At 48.8% G+C, this 21021-nt stretch overlaps 2 protein-coding genes across 3 annotated transcripts in view; one reads left to right on the forward strand and one right to left on the reverse strand.

The window, feature by feature from the left end:
- Positions 1-2596: 2596 nt before the first annotated feature.
- med16 (mediator complex subunit 16) lies at positions 2597-16175 on the reverse strand. The gene is made up of 15 exons (XM_061240001.1): positions 16031-16175; positions 15446-15683; positions 14971-15078; positions 14459-14628; positions 13195-13626; positions 11279-11384; positions 10731-10886; positions 9556-9779; positions 8869-9075; positions 7905-8115; positions 6407-6540; positions 5419-5611; positions 4528-4744; positions 3510-3593; positions 2597-2879 (listed from the first exon to the last, which is right to left on the reverse strand). Exons 2-15 carry the CDS (start codon positions 15585-15587, stop codon positions 2753-2755), a joined length of 2511 nt encoding a protein of 836 aa, XP_061095985.1. The 5' UTR covers positions 15588-15683; positions 16031-16175; the 3' UTR covers positions 2597-2752.
- A 680-nt stretch (positions 16176-16855) lies between these two features.
- The window catches only part of tmem259 (transmembrane protein 259), a 20709-nt gene continuing 16543 nt past the window's right edge, over positions 16856-21021 (forward strand). Inside the window, exons 1-3 of one of the 2 annotated variants that reach the window (XM_061240608.1) lie at positions 16856-17959; positions 20061-20339; positions 20707-20872. In XM_061240608.1, the coding sequence (XP_061096592.1) occupies positions 17750-17959; positions 20061-20339; positions 20707-20872 (655 nt within the window). In that variant the 5' untranslated portion in view covers positions 16856-17749. The remainder of the gene's footprint in view (positions 17960-20060; positions 20340-20706; positions 20873-21021) is intronic. The other variant, XM_061240609.1, reaches the window with a different exon arrangement.

A 21021-nucleotide genomic window follows, 5' to 3' on the forward strand; every position in this document is an offset into this window, starting at 1 on the left:
GCCCTGGGTGTGTCGAAGTGTCCCTGAGCAAGACACCTAATCCCCAAATGCTCCTGACGAGCTGGTTGGTACCTTGCACGGCAGCCAATCGCTGTTGGTGTGTGCATGAATGTGTGAATGAGAAGCATCAATTGTACAGCGCTTTAGATAAAGGCACTATATAAATGCCAACCATTTACCATTTTCTTTTCTTGCCCCATCAGGAGAGGCAAGGAAGAGATAAAAGAGAAAGAAGTAAAGATTGGGAAATCAAGAAAACTTGAATTATGCAAATTGAATGTCCTTGCTCCTTCAAACGGCAGTTGGAAGCCACGTCAGTTACAGACGTGGCAGATGGGGAGAGGTGGACCCACAGGTCGATCATTTACACATCAGGCTTTAGGAAAAAATACCTCCGCAAAGGATGCGCTTGTCTTTCCTTATAAGAAAGGAAAATTTGGGTGTTCTTAACATCTAGAAGGAACATTTAACTGGTCGGAATGTCCTTAGAGATAGCAAACCTCGATTTCCAGGTCAGGAACAAGGAAAGCAAAGAAGTGAAGTAGAATAAGCGATTGGAATGAGCCCATTGTTTTGAGATCCAAGAAATTCAGATCTGGTGGTGGTGGGGGGTTTGATTTGAATAGGGCTGATTTCATAATGCACTCAAAGTCTTGCAATCCGACTTCAATTCATGTTATGATTGCACCAGGGGCCACGGAGAGCTCCTCAACTTTCATCGTTCGGATGAGGAGAGACAATTAAAGACAAACTCGCCAAATGGCTATTCAAGATAATTAACGAGCAACGAATTGGTCTTTGGAAAAAGCCATGGTTCCTGCTCTTCGTGTCGATGGATACTCAAGTTAAAAGACATCCGACGTGCACCAATGAGATCAGCCATGGAGGAGTGCTCAGCATGTCACAAGAGAAATAAACGCCAAAGATTTACACGCCGAGGTGCGAAGACGTCTATTTCTAAAGGTGCGGGAATCCCTGAACAGCCGAGACAAACACCAGCGTGGTGCGTGCCATCTGTAGAGACAAAATGTCTAAAAGAGGTGAGAAACTCTTTCCCCTGTCTCTATCTTTAGCCCTCTGTTGTATTTCGCTCTTTAGTCAAGGACTTCTGAATTTGTTTGGGGGCAGCCTGTAGCCTAGCGGCTAAAGTATATGACTGGGAGCCGGAAGGTGGCGCTTCTAGCCCCAGTGTAGCCACACAGCTGCCCTTGAGCAAGGCCCTTAACCTTGCATTGCTCCAGGGGGGATTGTCCCATGCTTGGTCTAAAAAACAGTAAGTCGCTTTGGAAAAAAAGACTCCGCTAAATAAGGTAGTTCCTGACCTTATTACTTGCAGACTCGGCCTGTCTACCTAGTGTATGAGACTTATGTTCGTGCACATTGTACCTTATCCTACCAGTTCTGTAGTTTGTTCTATGACCTTGCTATGCATAACTCTGAATTAATTTGTTGAGGGGAAAGTCTGAAAACTGCACCGCTAAAACGATTGTAATTCCAGCTGGGAGATGAAGGCACAGTGACAAGGAATTCCTTTAGTGCACAGGTTAGCAACCACTTACACATCATGCATGACCATTACCGCTTTCTCCAGAGGAAGATAAACCCCAAAGGACATGAACAAATGCAACATGCACCTTTGTCTTTTAGACCTCAAATCTACAGTGAAACCTTTAATGCCAAATTTATCACGAGTCTTTGTCAAAAACACAAGTCCAACGCAATAACAGTGTGAATGTGAGGGCAATTCCGTAGGCGTGAAACCTACTCGATACAGAACCACTAAAAATAACGCACAAGAAAAGCACGAATGGCATTAATTAAATCCCGCAAGTGTTCATTTCTAATTATAGCTGTTTGAATTTAACTAGCACAGTCATAGGTCTTTTCTCTTCCTGGCTGGATTAATTGCAGTTGCAGTCACAAAAGGCTTCCACAAGTTGTCTATAGAGACAGGGATGTAAATTAGCGCCATTTTGAGCTCGCAGGAGGAACCTGAGAGCAGGGCTGGTACCTACACCTCCTTTCACAGGGCGCGATGTCATATGTACATACGCGCCGCGCTGCGATTGGCCGATCTGCCTTGCCTGCGTTGACCGGGCGATGACAGGGCGCCACCCGCCGGACACACTCTTCTTCTCACGCGCCTGGGTTTTAAGACTAATCTTTCACCGCAGAGACGCAAACGGACCGCGTTAAAACGCGGCTTTTTGAGCAACGGCGGCGTCGGAAATTCAATTACGCGGGATCCCGCTTTATATAATCCCTCTTTCACGGCTCGTCGGCGAGAGAGCGGGATGAAAGGCTCGGAGCTCGGGCGGCGAGGAACGGCCTCACGCTGGAGATCTGGAGCCTTCCCCAGCAGCTCCTGATCCGCCTCTTCCCTCGCCGTCTCCGAGCATAAACCCCCCAGCTGCACCCCCAACTCTCCCTCTTCACCTCGGCTGGGGTGCGCTGAGCGTTTCCGGCCCCAAAATGGCCGCCGTCGCATCGCCCAGGTGGGCGTGGTGGCTGAGGCGAGTCGGCGGAATGAGAAAAGCGCTATTATAAAGGCAAGGACTTATTATAATCATTCATTATTATCGAGTAGAGATGAGGGTCTGGGCTCGTCCGAGTTTATTAGGAAACAAACGGTTTTGCACATGACAATTTTTATATAAAAAAAAAGAGAAGTGAAAACGCCTGACAGAGGGATCCTCACAGGCCTGTACAGCAGCTAAAAAATGTATTTGTATGTGTTTGTTTTGCGTTGTTTTCAGGACAGGGTGGTGGGGATCCTCCTCCACAGGCCTCCGCACAGGCAGTTCTTTATCCACCGCTGCTCCCACTGCTTCACCGCCGTGGTTTTGTTGGGGGAGCGCAGCATGGTGACGCAACCGCACCTGGGAGGGAACACAGACAGACATTAACAGACAGACATTAACAGACAGGTCAGCTTGAGCTACATCCACCCTCGCCCACTCCCGATACGGCAGTGTAGGCCCAGCCACCGCTACAGACACACAGGCCTGGAACTAACACGGCTGGACTCCCGGTCTCCGGAGAGAGAGGGAGACTGCGGTGTAGACCACAGAAGAAGAGCTGAGGTTGTGAGCGCAGAAACATCACAGGGAGGAGAGGAGAGGAAGATGACCAAGAAGGATGGAGAGCGTTTTATGACAGACAGGGGCAGCCTGGAGCCTCGTGGCTAAGGTACATGACTGGGAGCCTGAACGTTGGATGTTCGTGGTTGTAGCCATGATAAGATCGGCACAGCTGTTGGGCCCTTGTGCAAGGCCCTTAGCCCCACATTGATGCATGGGGGATTGTGCCCTGCTTAGTCTAATCAACTGCAAGTCACTTTGGATAAAAGTGTCAGCGACAAAGTGACAAATTATTTTAAATTATTATTTACAAGACTATTATTGAACCCTCACCAAATGCAGAGGGAGAGGGAGAGAGAGAGAGAGAGAGAGAGAGGGAGGGAGAGGGGGAGAGAGAAGGAGAGCGAGAGCGACACACTGAACCCTCACCTGGTGCAGGCCTTGCTATCCTCCGTGGGACACACACCCATGTGTAGACAGCGCAGGTTATCCATCCGCTGGGACCCTGGGCTCCTGCAGGGAGACAAACTCAGGTGAGCCCTCAGGTGAACCACAACACCCCACTGCTCTGAAACGCTGCTCTGCGTGAACATGAACGCTCTGTGTTGCAATTTGCACTTTCTAGTGGCCAGCCCAAAATTGATAGAAAAAAAAATAATAATTCTACCAAAGATTTGGGGAAATTTCTGCACAAAGCTACAGACTAACCTGGAATGACCATAAAACTTTACTTCGCCTCTTTTTATTACATTAAAATAATGATAACTGCAAGTGGTTAAACTAAAAACGTCATTTTGTATTACCAATCATTCTACTGACATTTAGTTACCAGAACGTGATCCAATATTAGTTGAAAAAGCACCTCATTCAACTATTTTAGTCTGCACAACATACATAAAAAAAAAAAAACACTCAATAATTCATACAGACCTATACCATTTGAACACGGTTGTGAAATGTCATTTAAAAAAGGTTAACCTCAGAAGCAATAATCTTTGGCCACCATTCAAATCTTTTTCAATCCAACCTGCCGATTGCCAGACAACCGCTCTTACCTCCTGAGCCAATGTCACCAACATAAAATAGCATAGCATAGCATAGCATAACAGAACATTAAATAGCATAGCATAGCATAACAGAACATTAAATAGCATAGCATAGCATACCATAACAGAACATTAAATAGCATAGCATAGCATAACATTAAATGGCATAGCATAGCATACCATAACAGAACATTAAATAGCATAGCATAGCATAACATTAAATAGCATAGCATAGTATAACAGAACATTAAATAGCATAACATTAAATTGCATAGCATAGCATACCATAACTCCATAACAGAACATGAAATACAACAGCGTAACATAACATAAAACAGCACAAATGAAAGCGGGTTTTTGCGGCCTGCCCGGTTCCCGGTTCCCGGCTCCGCGCTCCTCACCTGGAGAAGACCTCGGCCTGCCCGCCGGCGTTGAGGCCGGGCAGGCTGCAGGGCCGGCAGAACTGCAGCCGCAGCGGGTGTCTGCTCTGCAGCTTGCAGATGACCCCGTCGCTGATGGGCAGCCAGTCCAGGGCGGGCACCAGCAGCTGGCTGGGCAGCAGGCAGCACTCATCGATCAGCGGCTCGTCCGGGTCCTGGGGGTGGCCCTCGTCACGCGCTGGAGACGGGAGGAGGACACGTTACATGACAGTTATTTATTGATTATTCAAAGTGGATTACAGTTGATTAGACTAGGCAGGGGCAAATCCCCCCCCCCTGGGGCAAAGTGGAGATAAGGGCCCAACAGCTGTGCTGATCTAACTGCGGCTACATTGGGAACTGCTTGACCCACCAACCCCTCCAGGTCCCAGACAAGCGCCTTGAGCCACTAGGTGGTGCACACTAAGGGCGGATCCCTTTTAGGATTTTGTGACAACTTCTGCTCTTAATTATTTAATTAACTCAACCATAACTGACATTTGATGTGACTGTAAATGTATCCTAAAGATTTGACTGTTTTCAATTACAGGAGAGTATCAAGCATCAGGTCTGCATAGTTTATAGAGCTGTCAGAAAACTCAAACTAGTAACTGGTTGGTAAAAAGACCGGCCCTCCAGGACTGGAGCCATGAGCTGACCCCTGCTGCCACTAGATGGCCATCTTATAAAGCACGGTAAACACGTTGTGTTAATCCTACCAATCAACCGCTCAAGGGAACTTTACGCTCAATCAGATTCCTATCCGCGCGGTGCACAGTCCGTTCTACGGTGGCCTTCTGGTGACAACCCCACAGTGTTACGCTGTCTCCCGTCCCCCCCAGCCCCCAGGAGCTGATGAGAAGGGTTCCTCACAGCACAGCCAGAGCTTGGTGAGCAGGCGGAAGAGCAGGGACATGCTATCCTGGTTGTCCGAGGTGGCCGTGTAGATGGGCAGGCAGCCCGGCTTCAGCAGGCCCCAGATCCGGATCACCACCATCATCTCCCGGAGCATGCCCAGGGAGGGCCCGTCCCGGAGGAACCCGAACCCGGGCCGCACGATGGAGCCCTGGGGGCAGAACAGTACCGTACGGTTCAGTACACTTATTCCGCTGACGTTTTTATCCAAAGTGAGTTACAGTTGATTAGACTCAGCAGGGGCCAATCCCCCCCAACTGGAGCAATGTGGGGTTGAGGGCCATGCTCGAGGGCCCAACAGCTGCAAAGATCTAACTGTGGCTACACTGGGAACTACTTGACCCACCAACCCTCCAGGTCCCAGTCAAGCAGCTTAACTCACTTTTATCCAAAGTGGGGTTGAGGGCCTTGCTCAAGGGGCACAACAGCCGTGCGGATCTTATTGTGGATACACTAGGGCTTGAACCACCAACCTTCCAGGTCGCGGTCCTGTACCTTAACCACTAGGCTATAGGTTGCCCCCCCCCCCGACCCGCAACCCCTCCTAAGGGACAGAACCATACGCTCACTGTACCGTCTCAAAATGTCCGCCTTTCAACAGGCGCCGGTAAAAAGATTACACAAGCATTAAACTGACTCAAGTGCATTAAGCCCAGTTCAGACCAAAGATTTACGACGCGACAAGCTGCAACTGGCCAACGTTATAAAACTCTTAAGACTAGTTGAATCGCCTGCAACGGTACACGCTGGCATCAGATGTTCTGGGACAGGCGGTTCACACTGCTGCAACGTCCTGAAACGGGTTTTGCTGCATCGCAAATCATTTGTCCGAACTGGGCTTCGGGGAATATCAGTCACGTTCCAACGTCATTAGTTTAGGGAAACTTCGTCTTCATAACGAGTGAAGAGGCGGCGCCGGGGAGGAGGACAGCACGCCGGGACTCACCTGGTTGGGCAGGTTGGCGAGCAGGTAGAGCACAAAGTCGCCCACCCACTGGATGAGCTGCTGCAGGGACTGCAGGGTGGAGGCGTCCAGCACAAACTCCTCCGTCTTCAGGTTGATCATCACCTTGTCGATGTCTGGGAGAACACAGGGGCGCGGGCGGGCTTAAAGACGGGCCGCTGGTGTAAACAGCCAGGCGCGGGTCACAGGTGAGGGCCAGGCCGATCTATAGAGCAAGCCTGGCTCTTCACCTGCGTGTGGAATTAGCGCATTGATTCATCACTCAGAGGTGAGCGCTGGACTGGGAGCGGATTCCACAGCTCGGCGGAACAAGCCTTTAAAGGTACGATAGGTAAGAGTTTTGTGTTAAAACATTGTTCCAAGACCATTGTAAATCCCTTCCTATCATTGAAAAAGGCTCACTGACATGTTGCCTCGCCCTATGCCCGTGTTTATAGTCCTTAAATTCAGGTTTCAAAATATGCAGTTGATGGGCCGGCACTGTGTACCAAAACATTGTATAATTGTACAATAATTCAAGCTCATTGGTTGAAAATTGGTTCTAATTGCCACAGCCAAGGGCGTTTCAACGTCAGCGCGTTCACAGAGAAGGGGAGGGATAAACAGTGTTGTGGTTTGAGCGTGTTTGTTGCTTCAATTCCTCTCTTGACCGTTAGAAGTCCGAAATTACCTATTGTACCTATAAAGTGGCGATCTATGGTTTCCATGGATGGTTTGGGTGGATTTAGCGGCCACCCATGGTGACTGGCGGTCATTACAGGTTTATTCTACACTTTAATTCCAATATTTCCCCGCTACATACAACCTTCTCGCATGCGTTCCTTCTTCGGATTGTCACGGAGGTTTCCTATTTTTCAGCCACCATACTACTTCTGCTTTCATCCATTGTTGTAAAGTTACTGCAAACAACTGTGCCAGACAGCTGTCCTCAAACTCCTCCTTCTACTCTCCTGCATTACTGCCAGGATTACGGGTCATCTCCGTACTGACAACGCTCATTTCTACCATAGGTTTCCATGGTTTCCGTGAGCACATTTCCATACAGGGCCATCCTGAAACTTAAAATGTGAAAATATAGAAATTAAATTAAATGAAACAACGGAAATGGTCTCGGCGGTCATAGCCAGAGAAAAATAGCAGTGGGAATTTATCTAAAATACGGTATTTGTTCACATAAAAAAAAAAATAGTAGATTGCCACTTAAAAAATGAATGTGGAATGAGTCAGAAATTAGTCAGAAATGAGTCAGCTCAGCCCCCCCCCCCTTCCCCCTCGCCTGGGCCCGGTCTCTGTGGACAGGTTGTGTGTGTGGAGGGGGGCAGTGGGAGGAGGGGTTACCCGTGTGGGCCCGGTCTCTGTGGGCAGGTTGGGAGGGGGGGGCAGCGGGGGGGGGGGGGGGGGGTTGCCTGTGTGGGCCTGGTCTCTGTGGGCCCGGTCTCTGTGGGCAGGTTGGGAGGGGGGGGGGGCAGCGGGGGGTTACCCGTGTCGGTGTTCTTGGCGCAGATCTCGGCCAGCCGGTCCCCGGGGCTCTTGTCGGGGGTGTTGAGGAGGTGCGGCCGCAGCAGGGACTTGAGGGTGGAGCTGATGGCGATGAGGAGCAGCTTGGCGTGGAAGTCGCAGGCCCGGGCCGAGGTGGCGGAGGACAGCTTGCACAGCGACGCTTTCACCGCCACGATGCGCGTGGACAGCACCTGCAATAACAGCGATAACAACGATACTCGGTTATTTAGATTTAGCTTTTATGAAAAGTGACTTACACCTGATTAGACTAAGCAGAGGACAGTCCCCCCTGGAGTAATGTGGGGTTAAGGGCCCAACAGCTGTGTGGACCCTCAGAAAGTGGTGAAAAATAGCTACAGGGTTGCCCATCCTCCACTGGCCGAGGAGCTCAGTACATTTAACAATGGGTGGCACTGTTGTCTCGCAAGAAGAAGGTTCAGGGTTTGAATCCCAGTCGGCCAGATCCTCTCTTGCATGTAGTTCTCCCCGTGTTTTTGCGTGGGTTTACTCCGGGTACTCCGGTTTCCTCCGTCACTCAAAGACATGCATGTCAGGTTAAGTACACTCCTGACGTTGCCCTTGACCAAGGCACTGGCCTCAGAACTGGAGTTGGTCCCCGGGCACTGCACTGTGGCTGCCCACTGCTCCTGAGCAACTAGGATGTGTCAAAAATGACCCCACAGAGTTTGCTATCTTCCTCAACCATACCATAGGGCAGCCTGTAGCGGAGTGGTTAAGGTGCATGACTGGAACCCGCAAGGTCAGTGGCACAGCCGTTGGGCCTTTGAGCAAGGTCCTTAACCCTGCTTTGCTCCAGGGGAGGATTATCTCCTGCTTCGTCTAATCAACTGCAAGTCGCATTGGATATGTAATATAATGTAATGTAATGTAAATGGCGCATCGCGCCCAGGCCCTTTCCGGAAGGGTCCGCGCCGGGCCCATACCTGCTGCAGGGCGGCCTCCTGCTTCATGTACTCCTCGTGCAGCTTCTCCACCAGGCTGTGCACCATGCCCGGCTGCACGTGCAGCAGCACGTCCCACCAGTCGTACCCCGTCACCATGCAGTACTCCAGCAGGAACAGCAGGTGGCGCAGCAGCGTGTTCATGTCCACGATCTGGCCCATGGACGGAGACACCCGGATCATGTGCAGCTGAGGACATCCGGGGGAAGAGAGAGAGAGAGAGAGAGAGAGAGAGAGAGAGAACGTGTTTAACTCTTCACAGACAAGTGTGTGCGAGAAGAATTCATTTTCTGTTTTATTTGCTTTGGCGGAACAGAGGAAATGGCCATTATCTGATAAACCGTGAATAAACACTACTCGATTTACAGAAGTGGAAACAGGCTTTCCATCCCTGCGCCACAGCCGAGCTGTATTACACACAGCGCCCTTGTTATAGTTCTTTACCACATCTCTTGTGACGCTTGTGTAATCAGGCATCGTCCTGAATAACATAATTGCGTTACTTTTCTGTGCCGTCTTCCTGCCCTCAAAGTGCGTCTCATTACCTGCTGCCTAAGCGCCTCTGCAGACGCCTTTGAAGGACAGTGGACTGATCGAGGCGACAGTCGAGGCGCAGCCTACATACGCAGCCGTGCTCAGACTAGCACGCGGCGGCGTCTCAGGCCACACCTTGCCGTGGTTGTCCACTCCGACCAGGGCCAGGGAGGTCCAGGAGAACTGCAGGGCCTTGAAGTGCACCGTGGGCCCGCCCGTGCGCTGCCGCTTGATGGCGGCGTCGTCTCCGCCGCGCTGCGAGGGGCCGGACGAGGCCGAGCCGTAGAACACGCCGATGGTGTGGAGCGACAGCCGGTGCAGGATCTGGATGCTGCCGTCGTGGAAGGCCAGCGCCAGGCCTGCTCAGAGAAACACACACAGCGCCGTCCTGAGATCTACTCAAACAGCACCGTCCCGAGACCACCAGAGCCAGGCCTGCTCGAGCCAGAGAAACACACACAGCACCGTCCCGAGACCACCAGAGCCAGGCCTGCTCGAGCCAGAGAAACACACACAGCGCCGTCCTGAGACTACCAGAGTGAGATCTACTCAAACAGCACCGTCCTGAGACTACCAGCGCCAGGCCTGCTCGAGCCAGAGAAACACACACAGCACCGTCCTGAGACTACCAGAGTGAGATCTACTCAAACCAGAGAAACACACACAGCACCGTCCTGAGACTAGGAGAGCGAGGCCCACCCAAGCCGAGAAACACACACATCACCGTCCGGAGACTACCAGAGTAACCACATTCTGACTCTGATCTAGTGTCAATAATATGCTTTGGTTTCTCTTTGCCTTGTTCTCACCCAGGGAATTCTCAAGTGGCCGCAGTGTCTACAGGTTTTTCTGGTTTCCTTTCAATCAGCTGTCAATTAAGGCCTTGAGAACACGGTGTGTGGATTCTTTAGGCAATCAATGACTTGAATAAACCACAGGTGCCAGGAACCTGAGAACCAGCAGACACTGCGGCCCTCCAGGACTGGCTGGAGTAGCTTGGCCTTTTTCCTTGGTGCCACAGTTTTTGAGTTGATTTACTTTTCAAAGGTGGATTTTGTCAAGAATTATACTTCATATACACTCAAGCCCAACATTGTACCTGGAGATGTTCCTGGGTGTGTTTCGTTGATGATAAAGTAAAAACCAGCCCTGCTCAAGTTGGGCAGCCCTGCTCAAGACCAGCACACAAGCAGGCACAACAACAACGGAAACTGACGCGTATTGGTATGACAATGTAACGTTTCACGGGATGCTGAGGAACAGGACAAGGGACAGAAGGAGAGCTTCGTGAAAGATCGGCGAGGCCGTACCGAGGCCCGGGCAGAACTTGGTGTCCGACGCCACCTTGAGGTCGGTGTTGGAGATGGAGATGGGCAGCTTGGGCAGGGCCACGGCCGAGACGCGGTCCAGGTCGTTCGTGGCGGAGAGGATCCGCCACTTCAGGATCATGGGCTGCTTCTCCCCGACTGAGGGCACGAGCAGAGGGCAGGGAGAGGGGGGTGAGGCCTGGAGCCACAGCCAAACACGGGTGCTTACCCTGCCCCGAGTTCCCTCTTTTCTCATTGACCGAATATAAAATAATGATATACTAGAATTTGTTATTAAGCTGACACTTTTGATAGCTAAAGTGACTTACAGTTGATCAGACTAAGCAAGGGACAATCCCCCCCCCCCCCGGAGCAATGCAGGGTTAAGGGCCTTGCTCAAGGGCCCAGCAGCTGTGCAGATCTTATCGTGGCTACACTGGGGCTTGAACCACCAACCTTCCGGGTCCCAGTCAAGCACCTTAGCCACGAGACTACAGGCTGCCCCAATGGCTGAAGACAGGTGCTGAGATAAGCCCAGTGTTCAGACTCACCCACAGGGGAGCGGTGCTGGAAGATGTTATTGACGGGAAGACCCTCCTTCCGCAACGACCAGCACTCCACAATACTGCCCGTCTGACTGGAGGCGCAGAGCAGAACCTGGAAGCACACACGGGGCACAGACGTGTCACAATAAGAGCGTGCCAGGGATCCCAGGCCCTCAGAAAAAATACTTTTTATTTCACAGTTCTAGTGCAAGCTGGTCATACTGGCGAGGTTATATTCATACACACTTGTGTATTCAATTGAAGCAGGAAGTCATAATGAGATTAGGCCCATAAGCTCTAAGACTAGAAATATGTGATTAGAGTGTTCGGTCAGCATTAGGATGTTCATTTAAGAACAAACAATCATTAGTGGTGACTGAAAAAAATTCCAGTGAACACTGACTTAGAATTTGACGAAACGTAAAAAATAAAATAAAATAAAAAAAGACTCTTCAAAGGGTTAAAAATAGAACCTTGACAACACAGCAGCAGCAGGACACTGCTTTCAGACAGATTTTGCCAGACATGAAAGTACTAGTCTGGAGAAAGAGCAGGGTACAAAGATCAGAACAAGTTTTACCAAGACAGCTGTAATAAACTCCCGTGTGTTTCTGGTAAGAGACCAGCAATGAGAATCAGTTACGCAATCATGACACAAGCATTACTAACGGGCAAGATCTTGCAAAGGGGATCAAACTGCACACCGTCTCCACAGAAGAGCATATTAGCCTGTGTACACCCAGTTAAAAAAATATATCAGGAACTGACAAGTTAGGGCAGCCTGTGAGTGGTGCTCAACTGCACATCCATAATCTGGAGAGTGTTTGTCAGTTTGGCAGCACCCCTAGGCGGCCAAGTGCACCTGTAATTATTATATATATTTTTTGCAATCAACATTTTAAAATTTGAATTTTCAATTTAAAATTAAAACTTTTCCATATAGAAAAGAAGACATACAATAATCCCCCCCTCTGCCCTCCAGGCCACGGAAAACAGAACAAAACCACAAAACAAATAAACCAAAATCAAAACAGATCAGCAGCTGCTGAATGCCAGGCATCCATTCTTCTATGACCAGCCCCATGAATCCGATTGATTGAGGTTTCCATACAAATGATTTCATAAGAGCTTTTCATTCACCCAATGACATCAGGAGGAAGAATGGTTTTGTTGTGGTATTACTATTATTATTATTATTTTATTTTTATTTTTTTTTAAAGGACAATCAAATAGGCCCTAGTCCTTATCTTTGTTGTACAGGTAGCAGTTGAAATTGTACTTCCCTCTTTCAGCACACTTATCCCTGGTTATGGGCATGCACTTTGTTATACGTCACGCTGGATAAGAGCATCTGCCAAATGCCATTAATGTAATGTCATTATTATCGTTTGATATTTTCAAGAGATGGGAAAGGGTGCCCCGTACAGCAGACTGCACTCACACACAGAGGCCAGAGAAATGGCCTGTGGCGTAGTGGTTAAGGTACATGACTGGGACCCGCAAGGTCGGTGGTTCTAATCCTGCTGTAGCTACAATAAGATGCGCACAGCCGTTGGGCCCTTGAGCAAAGCCCTTAAATCCTGCATTGCTCCAGGGGAGGATCGTCTCCTGCTTAGTATAATCAACCGTACGTCGCTCTGGATAAGAGCGTCTGCCAAATGCTAACAATGTAATGTAATGTAATTTAAAGTAATGTAATGTAATGTAAAGTAATGTAATGTACTGTAATGTAAAGTAAAGTAATGTAATGTAATGTAATGTAATGTAAAGTAAAGTAATGTGTGATTGTGGATGTGATGTGATGTGATGTGATGTAAAGTAATGTAATGTAATGTAATGTAAGGTAATGTAATGTAATGTAAGGTAATGTAAAGTAATGTAATGTAAAGTAAAATGTGTAAACCCCCCCTCGCGGCGCTCACCTGCTCGGAGTTCTCGCGCGTGAGGAACTTGAGGTGCGTGACGGCGGGGTACTTGTCGCGGCGCACGGGGTCGGTGGTGCAGCGCATGAAGAGCGAGGGCAGCAGCTCGGTGTCGATGCGGCACTTCTCGTTCACCACGCTCACGCACACCTTGTAGAACTGCACGGGCGACGAGCTGCTGCCGTCCGTGGCGGCCACCACGATGTTCCCGCCGCCGGTGAAGGCGATGTCGGCCAGCGCCACGCGGCCCCGCAGCCTGCACAGGCTCTCGCCGGCCGTCAGCAGCGCCCCGCTGGGCTTCATCAGCGACACCGTCACCAGGCCGCTCACCGTCACCGCCAGCCAGCCCTCCATGGGCTTCCCGCCGAACAGCGTCAGCGACGGAGAGAACTTCACCCGCGAGAACTTCTCCCCGAAGTTAGTGGAGCCGGACTGCGGAGGGGGAAAAAATTGACACGGTCATTCGGGAAACGCAACGTCACCCCGGGAGCCAGGAGAGATTATTTAACGCTTGTTTTTGACATAATGCAAGTGTCGTGGATGACAAAAACATTGTGAAAATATTTTCAGAAACATATTTTATTTTATTTCATTTTAATTGAATGCATGTTAAGGGAAATACTGTATAGAGCTCAGGGAAGCCAACGTGTAATGTCCCAGTTTTAGGACACAAGGTCTCAGGGTCACCATTCCATCCATCCATCCATCCATTATCTGAACCCGCTTATCCTGAACAGGGTCGCAGGGGGGCTGGAGCCTATCCCAGCATACATTGGGCGAAAGGCAGGAATACACCCTGGACAGGTCGCCAGTCCATCACAGGGCACATACACCATTCACTCACACACTCATACCTACGGCCAATTTAGACTCTCCAATCAGCCTAACATGCATGTCTTTGGACTGTGGGAGGAAACCGGAGTACCCGGAGGAAACCCACGCAGACACGGGGAGAACATGCAAACTCCGCACAGAGAGGCCCCGGCCGACGGGGATTCGAACCCAGGACCTCCTTGCTGTGAGGCGGCAGTGCTACCCACTGCACCATCCGTGCCGCCAGGGTCACCATTCCCATGTGAAAAAATAGTATACTCAGCGTTCTTGATATAAAGTATTAAGTATAAAATACTAAACTTCAGGCATACTTCTGCATACTATTTTTATCACATGGGTTAAACTCAAGTGAAAACAAAACATTCATATTTTGTTGCAGCAAAGCCCATTTGAACCTGCTGATTAACGTGAGTAAAGAGGCCAGTCGTACCTTCTCCACGTGCAGGGCCAGTTTCACCCCGTTGTGCAGCCAGGACAGGGCCACGATGGGGTCCCCCTCCACAGCACTGCCCAGGGTGCTCTCCCAGCAGTTCACCAGGTGCTCCGCCATCCCCCAACACTTTATCTGTCCGTCCCCGTCAGCCGACAGCAGCCTGGAGCCTAGCAGTCCACACATGGGCATTCAGCAATGCTAATGCTAACAATACTGCAAGGTTAAGGCAGCGTCACACCTTTGCTTTTATGCCCCCCCATTTTAACTTTTCTGGCTATTTGGAATGCAAGTCTATACCACCATTGCAATTGCTCAGTTCACTGAACTAAATGATTGCACACTCTCTATGCTGCTCTTTTAATATTATACCAAGGCAACTTTTCGGCAAAGTGTGCCTCCGTCAGTTCAGAAGAGTGCGATAGCACGTCTGACCTGTATGTAGCCAAGTATGACCAAAAACATAAATTAACTGTTCAAATGGGCGTAACTGCCACGGAGATGCCCCTCACCAGACTGGTCCCATTCGAGGCAGGAGATGACCTCAGTGTGTCCGGAGTTGATGGAGTACACGTCCCAGGGGTGCTCCGTGTCAATGATGTGGATCATGTGGCTGAGGTCTGAGAGAAAAACAGGGGAGCACCAGAATCAAGGTCAACTGCGAGTGAAGCCTGAGACACCACAGCCAATTCCAATTCCAAATCCAAAACATGCTGGAGATTTAGGAACTTGACTCTGAATGCTGTGGAGATGTAACAAAATCTGGCCCAATTCTGTTTAGCTTAATGAAATGCCAACAAATGAGATCTGGCTTAAAGTAGCGCAAGGTATGTCAGTCCATCTCGTATTTATTCCAAAATGAATGGTAAAGGGCTAAAACGCGATCATGACCAGCAGCTATAACCAAGCATGTGCAAGCATAACTGAATGGCGATTCATATATTAAGAGAATATACAGCAAAGAAGGGTAATATTCCTGTTTGTTACCTTTCTCGTCGTCTTCATTTTTAAGATCAGTTGTGAAGGCGATGAGATTTCTACAGGACCAGGCACACACCAAAGGAATAGATGGGCAATGGTTGCTTTTTGGTCTCCTCTCCCACTCGCACACATAGGCAACCTCCATCATTCAATTGGGGAGGCCCTTCAGGCGATGTAGATGTCGTTGTTTGAATTCTCTTGATTTAGAATGTCACATTGGCCCAAGTGATTAGTCCGTTAATTCCTAAAACCATTTTAAAGAAGCAAAACACAACATGTATTGGACGATCAGAAGATACCTGAATGGTTAGCGACAATTAACTGCAAAGCAAGAACATCATCCATTATTATCATTAGAAAACAAAGTTTGTTAACCGAGCCAACTAACGTTACTAGTAAGCCCGGTTTCATATAACATTACAGGGTAATTCAACATCCTAGCTAACGTCAACTACTCAAGCCATAAGATGCAAACAAAACATAAGCTAGCTACATCTAGGTACAAAGCAAACCAAAGGCATAATAACAAATCAGTTTCACTTAAGCAATGACACTTATATGGACAAATAATGTTGAAAAGTTAAAACTTACAATTGTTTTCTCGCAGGTACTTAGCTACTACCTCCTTCGTAAATGAATTAAATCAAATAAATATGACAGGACCTCAGTCGATTTGCTTAGGTGTCTCATTCTGCCTCTTACAAATACTACACTTATTTTTTTAATTCGCTGCCACATTGAAATAATTACTGTGCATACGAGGTTCTTATGTATGTTTCTATTTTAAATATATATATTTATACATATAAGCAATTTCGCATCACGTATTCATTGTAAAACAAACATCTTGAAACAGGCGCTACATGGGACCGCTTCAGTTTTCTTCTTCTGTGTCTTTGATGAAACACATTTGATTCGGTATTGGCTGTATTAGCGCCACCTATTGGACAGGGTGGTGACAGACGACAGATCTCCTCGGTTCAGCTGTAATTCGTGGGTCTGTGTGTGTGGATACTGGAGCACTGCTACCCACTGCCGAACATTCTAGCCGAACCTCTAACATTTTAATTTTTTAGAATAATGGAGGTTGTAATTGAGTTGATTTGTAGTTGAATTGATTGCTGGTGGGTTTTTTTGTTGAAATAAAGACGCTAACATCATGTGACATGCAACTTGAATACAGTGGTTGGGGGTAGCGCTTTGGATCATTTCTTTTTTTATTGTATTGCGTTCCAAGTGTCAGCGCAGTGATTAACATAACAGTAAATACAGTAGGTGCGTTGCAGATAACTGCTTCCAACGTTAAATTAATCGTTGTAAAGACATCCCACCCATTGAGGGCGCTCAAGTAGATTGAATGAAATCATCTGAGAGTCTGGCGTTGCTCGTCTTCCACTATTTTTCGTGGCTGCAGAGAGATGAAGCTGACAAAATGGCTGTAGGCACAGGACTGGGCGAAAGTAGGAGTATAAGAGAGGATTCCTAAGCAGCGAAAAAATATTGGGAAAACATTATATTTACGTAACAAAGATTAAGATAGTTGTACCGTAACAACAAATGTGGTTAGATACTAAATTAGCGAACGAATAAAAAAGAACAGAATTCGGGTCTTATGATCGAAACAGAACGTCATAGCTAGCTAGCTGGCTAGCCTGCTAGCCTAGCTGGCCAACACAACCGAATATTACCGGTTTGTTAGCTTGCTTATCAAGAAAAATAGTTAAATACGCTAGACAGTTAACTAGTTAACGTTGGTTAACAACTTCCAACCTAGCGCTAGACATTTTTGTTCTGTTTTGCATAGGTTCCCATGAATATGCTTCACCGTTCCATCGTTTGTACATCTTGTTAGCTAGCTAGCTTAGTTAGGGCTGACATGTCGAATTGCAGAGAGGATGTATAAGCCAATTCTTTAACAGGCCACAATTTTGGTAGTTGTTGATCTAGACAGGTATATGGGCAGGTAATTTATCTGATAAAGCACGTATACACTCATATGCTGCCTTACCAAGCTGGGTTAAAATGAATAGAGCGTGGTAGTGGGAAACGCATCTAATGCTAGGGCTACGTTAGCTATCTCAGAATTTATCAGAGGGTAACGTCAGCTAGCCAGCATTACTGAGAAAACTTGCTCCGTTTTCTGACAAATTGATAACGTTGCTTAGTTGTACTTAAAACAGGGTTCTTTCCACAGTAGTCCGGCCAAAATGGTCATCCGTGCTCGTTTTATCTAGTCATTCTGATAGATTTGTCTGACAGCTGTCTTGTGATTCACGTGAAATTGGTGTCCATAGGACAAGAAGTCAGAAAATGTCAGAAAATCAGCCTAACGTGAACAACAACCCGCTCAATAACAATGCCGGGACGAACAGAATACGCAACCCCAATATCAACCAAAACCCACTCATCAATGTGCGGGACCGGCTTTTTCACGCACTATTCTTTAAGATGGCTGTAACATACGCCAGGTTGTTCCCACCGTCCTTTAGAAGAATCTTCGAGTTCGTTGTACTATTAAAGGTAAGGATTAGCACACACCAACGGCCTTTGTTTGTATGTGAATTGCGTTATTCTTCATTTGGTTGAATTGATCATTTCGTTGCAATTCCTTTACAAGTCACTTTATATGCAAATACTTACATTGACCTATAACGAAAATGCGTTTTCTATCTCGTTTGTCTTGCTAGTCTTGACCTCCTGCGGTTAATGTATGCTTAAATCTGGAATTCCCTTCTCGTAACCTGTCTTGCAATATGAAACATTCCCTGCTTCACGGTTATCTCACAGTGCATCCTCTCATCAGAGACTTCACCAGACTGCACTGAAGGCACACCGTTATGTCTGCTAGTCTAAGTCAGGAGGACACGTTTCTGTTGTTGAAATAGTGAAATATTCCCTTGCTTAGCCAATGTGTAGCCTACCGAGTACGCTGTATTCTGTGAAGTTATGAAACCACATACTGCAGATCTCAGATATAAGGAAGCAAGGGGGCAGTGTAAGATGTCTGATGTAATGAAATTATAAAATATTTTCTGTTTCATATGAGAACAGATAAGCAGATGAGATAGCCTACCTTGGCACTGTTCATGCACATGCAAACACACATGCATACCAGAAACAAGGCGCTGGACTGTATGCAGCATTAGACTGTGATGTCATCACCTCAAGGAGCCAATGGTGTGTGTGCACTTCAGGTAATTCTAGTTGTTGAGTAATGCGGTGTATACTCATGCTCACATGATCGGTTGGAAGCAGTTGCAGCCTATGGAATAACATTAGTATAGCATTGCACCCAAAGCAAAACGTGGGAAACGTCTGATGAAATGGTTGTAAGGTTGTTTCTCAGCACTAGTAACAGTGACGGTAATTAGAACAGCGGTAGTATGAATCTTTAAGTAGTACTGTTCCCATCCTGAGTGATTTTTGGATAGCTGGTGCAACTCGGCTGTGTAAGGCAGCGAGACAGAAGGGAGGGGATTCGTGTTTACTGTGTCGTGTTGTTTTAGCTGAAGGCCTCGCCACGTATAATGGAGGATGGCTCCTCTCCCCTCTGTAGATAACGCCTTTGCCGAAGGCAGCGCTGTAATGCGTGCAGAGGGAAATCATCCCCTCTCCTTTGTTTATTCCCGGTCGTTCGCCTTTGTTCTTATCAGCGCATGAAGGGAGGGGGGATGCCACTCTGAGGACCGTTAGCGGCAGACGTTCAGCGCGGCTGAAAGCTCAGCTCTGTGAAAGCGCAGCTCTGTGAAAGCTTGCCGTCGTCTGCGGAGCTCAGAGGCTGTGAGAGCGGTGCATGATGGGTAGGGGTGCTCAGGGCTGCGGGCGGGAGGGAGGAGAGGGGATGTTCCCGCGGTGTTCGCAGTGCAGAAAGGTGTGTGGCATCGCCTGCGTTTCTCACCCGCAGGGCTGCCGGGTAGAGGCTCGTCCCGCGCTCTGATTTGTGTCAGGCTGTGCACGTGAGGCGCGGGACATTCCCGAAAAGTTTCGGCCTGTCCCGTCCAGACATTTTTGACCTCTCTGTAGGTCGTGGTTGACGCCTGTGTGTGATATTGCCTGTGTGTCTATAATTAAAGAGTGATGCTCAATAATCCATCACGCACGGCTGGGCTCTTCTGCTCCTTTCTCTGCTCTTCATTACTGCCGTGGGCCTGCTTATTCAGCCTCTCCCTCACAGCCGTATCCTATCCGCCACAGCGGATGCGTACCTCACTCCCAGCACAGGGTGACGTACGTACACATGTATACGCACACACCCCCCAACCTGCCAACAACGTACAGCACACGCATTTCATCTTGAAAAGACTGTTTAAAAAAAAAAAAAAAAAAAAAAAAAAAAACCTCACATTCTCTCACTCTCACACACACACACACACACACACACACACACACACTCACACTCACACTCACACTCACTCTCACTCACACACGCTCACTTGCACACTCACTCACTCGCGCGCACACATACACCGTGGCCATACATTAATCTCACCTCTCAAAACAACACCTGCATTCTCAAATTCAAACTTTACCGTCCCTTGTCGGGCTGACTCCGAGCTAGCACTAGCGCTAACATCTCTCCCCCTCTCCCTCTCCCTCCCTCCCTCCCTCCCTCCCTCACCAGGCTCTGTTTGTGCTCTTCATCCTGGCCTACATCCACATCGCCTTCTCGCGCTCGCCCATAAACTGCCTGGAGCACGTGCGGGAGAAGTGGCCTCGCGACGGCATCCTGAGGGTGGAGATCCAGCGCAACTCCAGCCGCGCGCCCATCTTCCTGCAGTTCTACGAGACGGAGGGCTTCCAGGGCCTGGTGAAGGAGCCCGAGGGCGGGCCCGGCCCCCTGGAGGAGGAAGAGGATGAGGAGGAGATGACCCTGGATATGTTCGACAACAGCTCTGTGCAGGTGGGCGGGCGGGTCGGGGGTCAGGGGTCAGGGGTCAGCTGAAGTGAAACGGATACCGCGATATGACCTATATGTGCGTGAAACAGGTCTTTCAGGGGGGTGTTTCTGAAAGGCAGGGAGTCGGATGTCAAATGAGGAGGGGGGTGTCATATGAGGATGCTCGCTGCTTCTTCCTGAGTCCTTATTGGTTTCGTCCGTTTATTTAGGCGAAATATGCAGCTAACGTTTCACCACAACTCATGCGCAATTGCCTGCAGTATCTTAACCGCAAGACCACAAGTCTTAAAATTTCTCAGTGAAGAGCAGTAGACTTGCGCACACTCAAAGCAGACTCGTGTGTCTCTCTCTCTCTCTCTCTCCGGTCCAGTTTGAGCTGGACATCGAGCCCCGGCTGAAGCCGTCTCTGAGCAGCAGTGGCCCCGGGGTCGGCCTGAACGACTCCCAGGACCCGCTCTCCTTCAGTCAGGCGTCCGCTAAAGGTATGCAGCCGCTGAGGGAGACTGTCTCCGAGATTGAGATGCTAACCCGAGCAGGTAAACCGCCACTCGCCATTTCTCACTGACCCTAAAAAAGAGCCTCCCTCTTATCCTTATCCGGAACCTTCCTCTCTAAAGGCCTGGCCCTCTGTCTCCCTCTCATCCCTGTCCGGAACCTTCCGCGTCTCCCACCTGTGGTCTCCTCC

Source organism: Conger conger, chromosome 4 (genome assembly GCF_963514075.1).
Source record: "Conger conger chromosome 4, fConCon1.1, whole genome shotgun sequence".
NCBI lineage: Eukaryota > Metazoa > Chordata > Actinopteri > Anguilliformes > Congridae > Conger > Conger conger.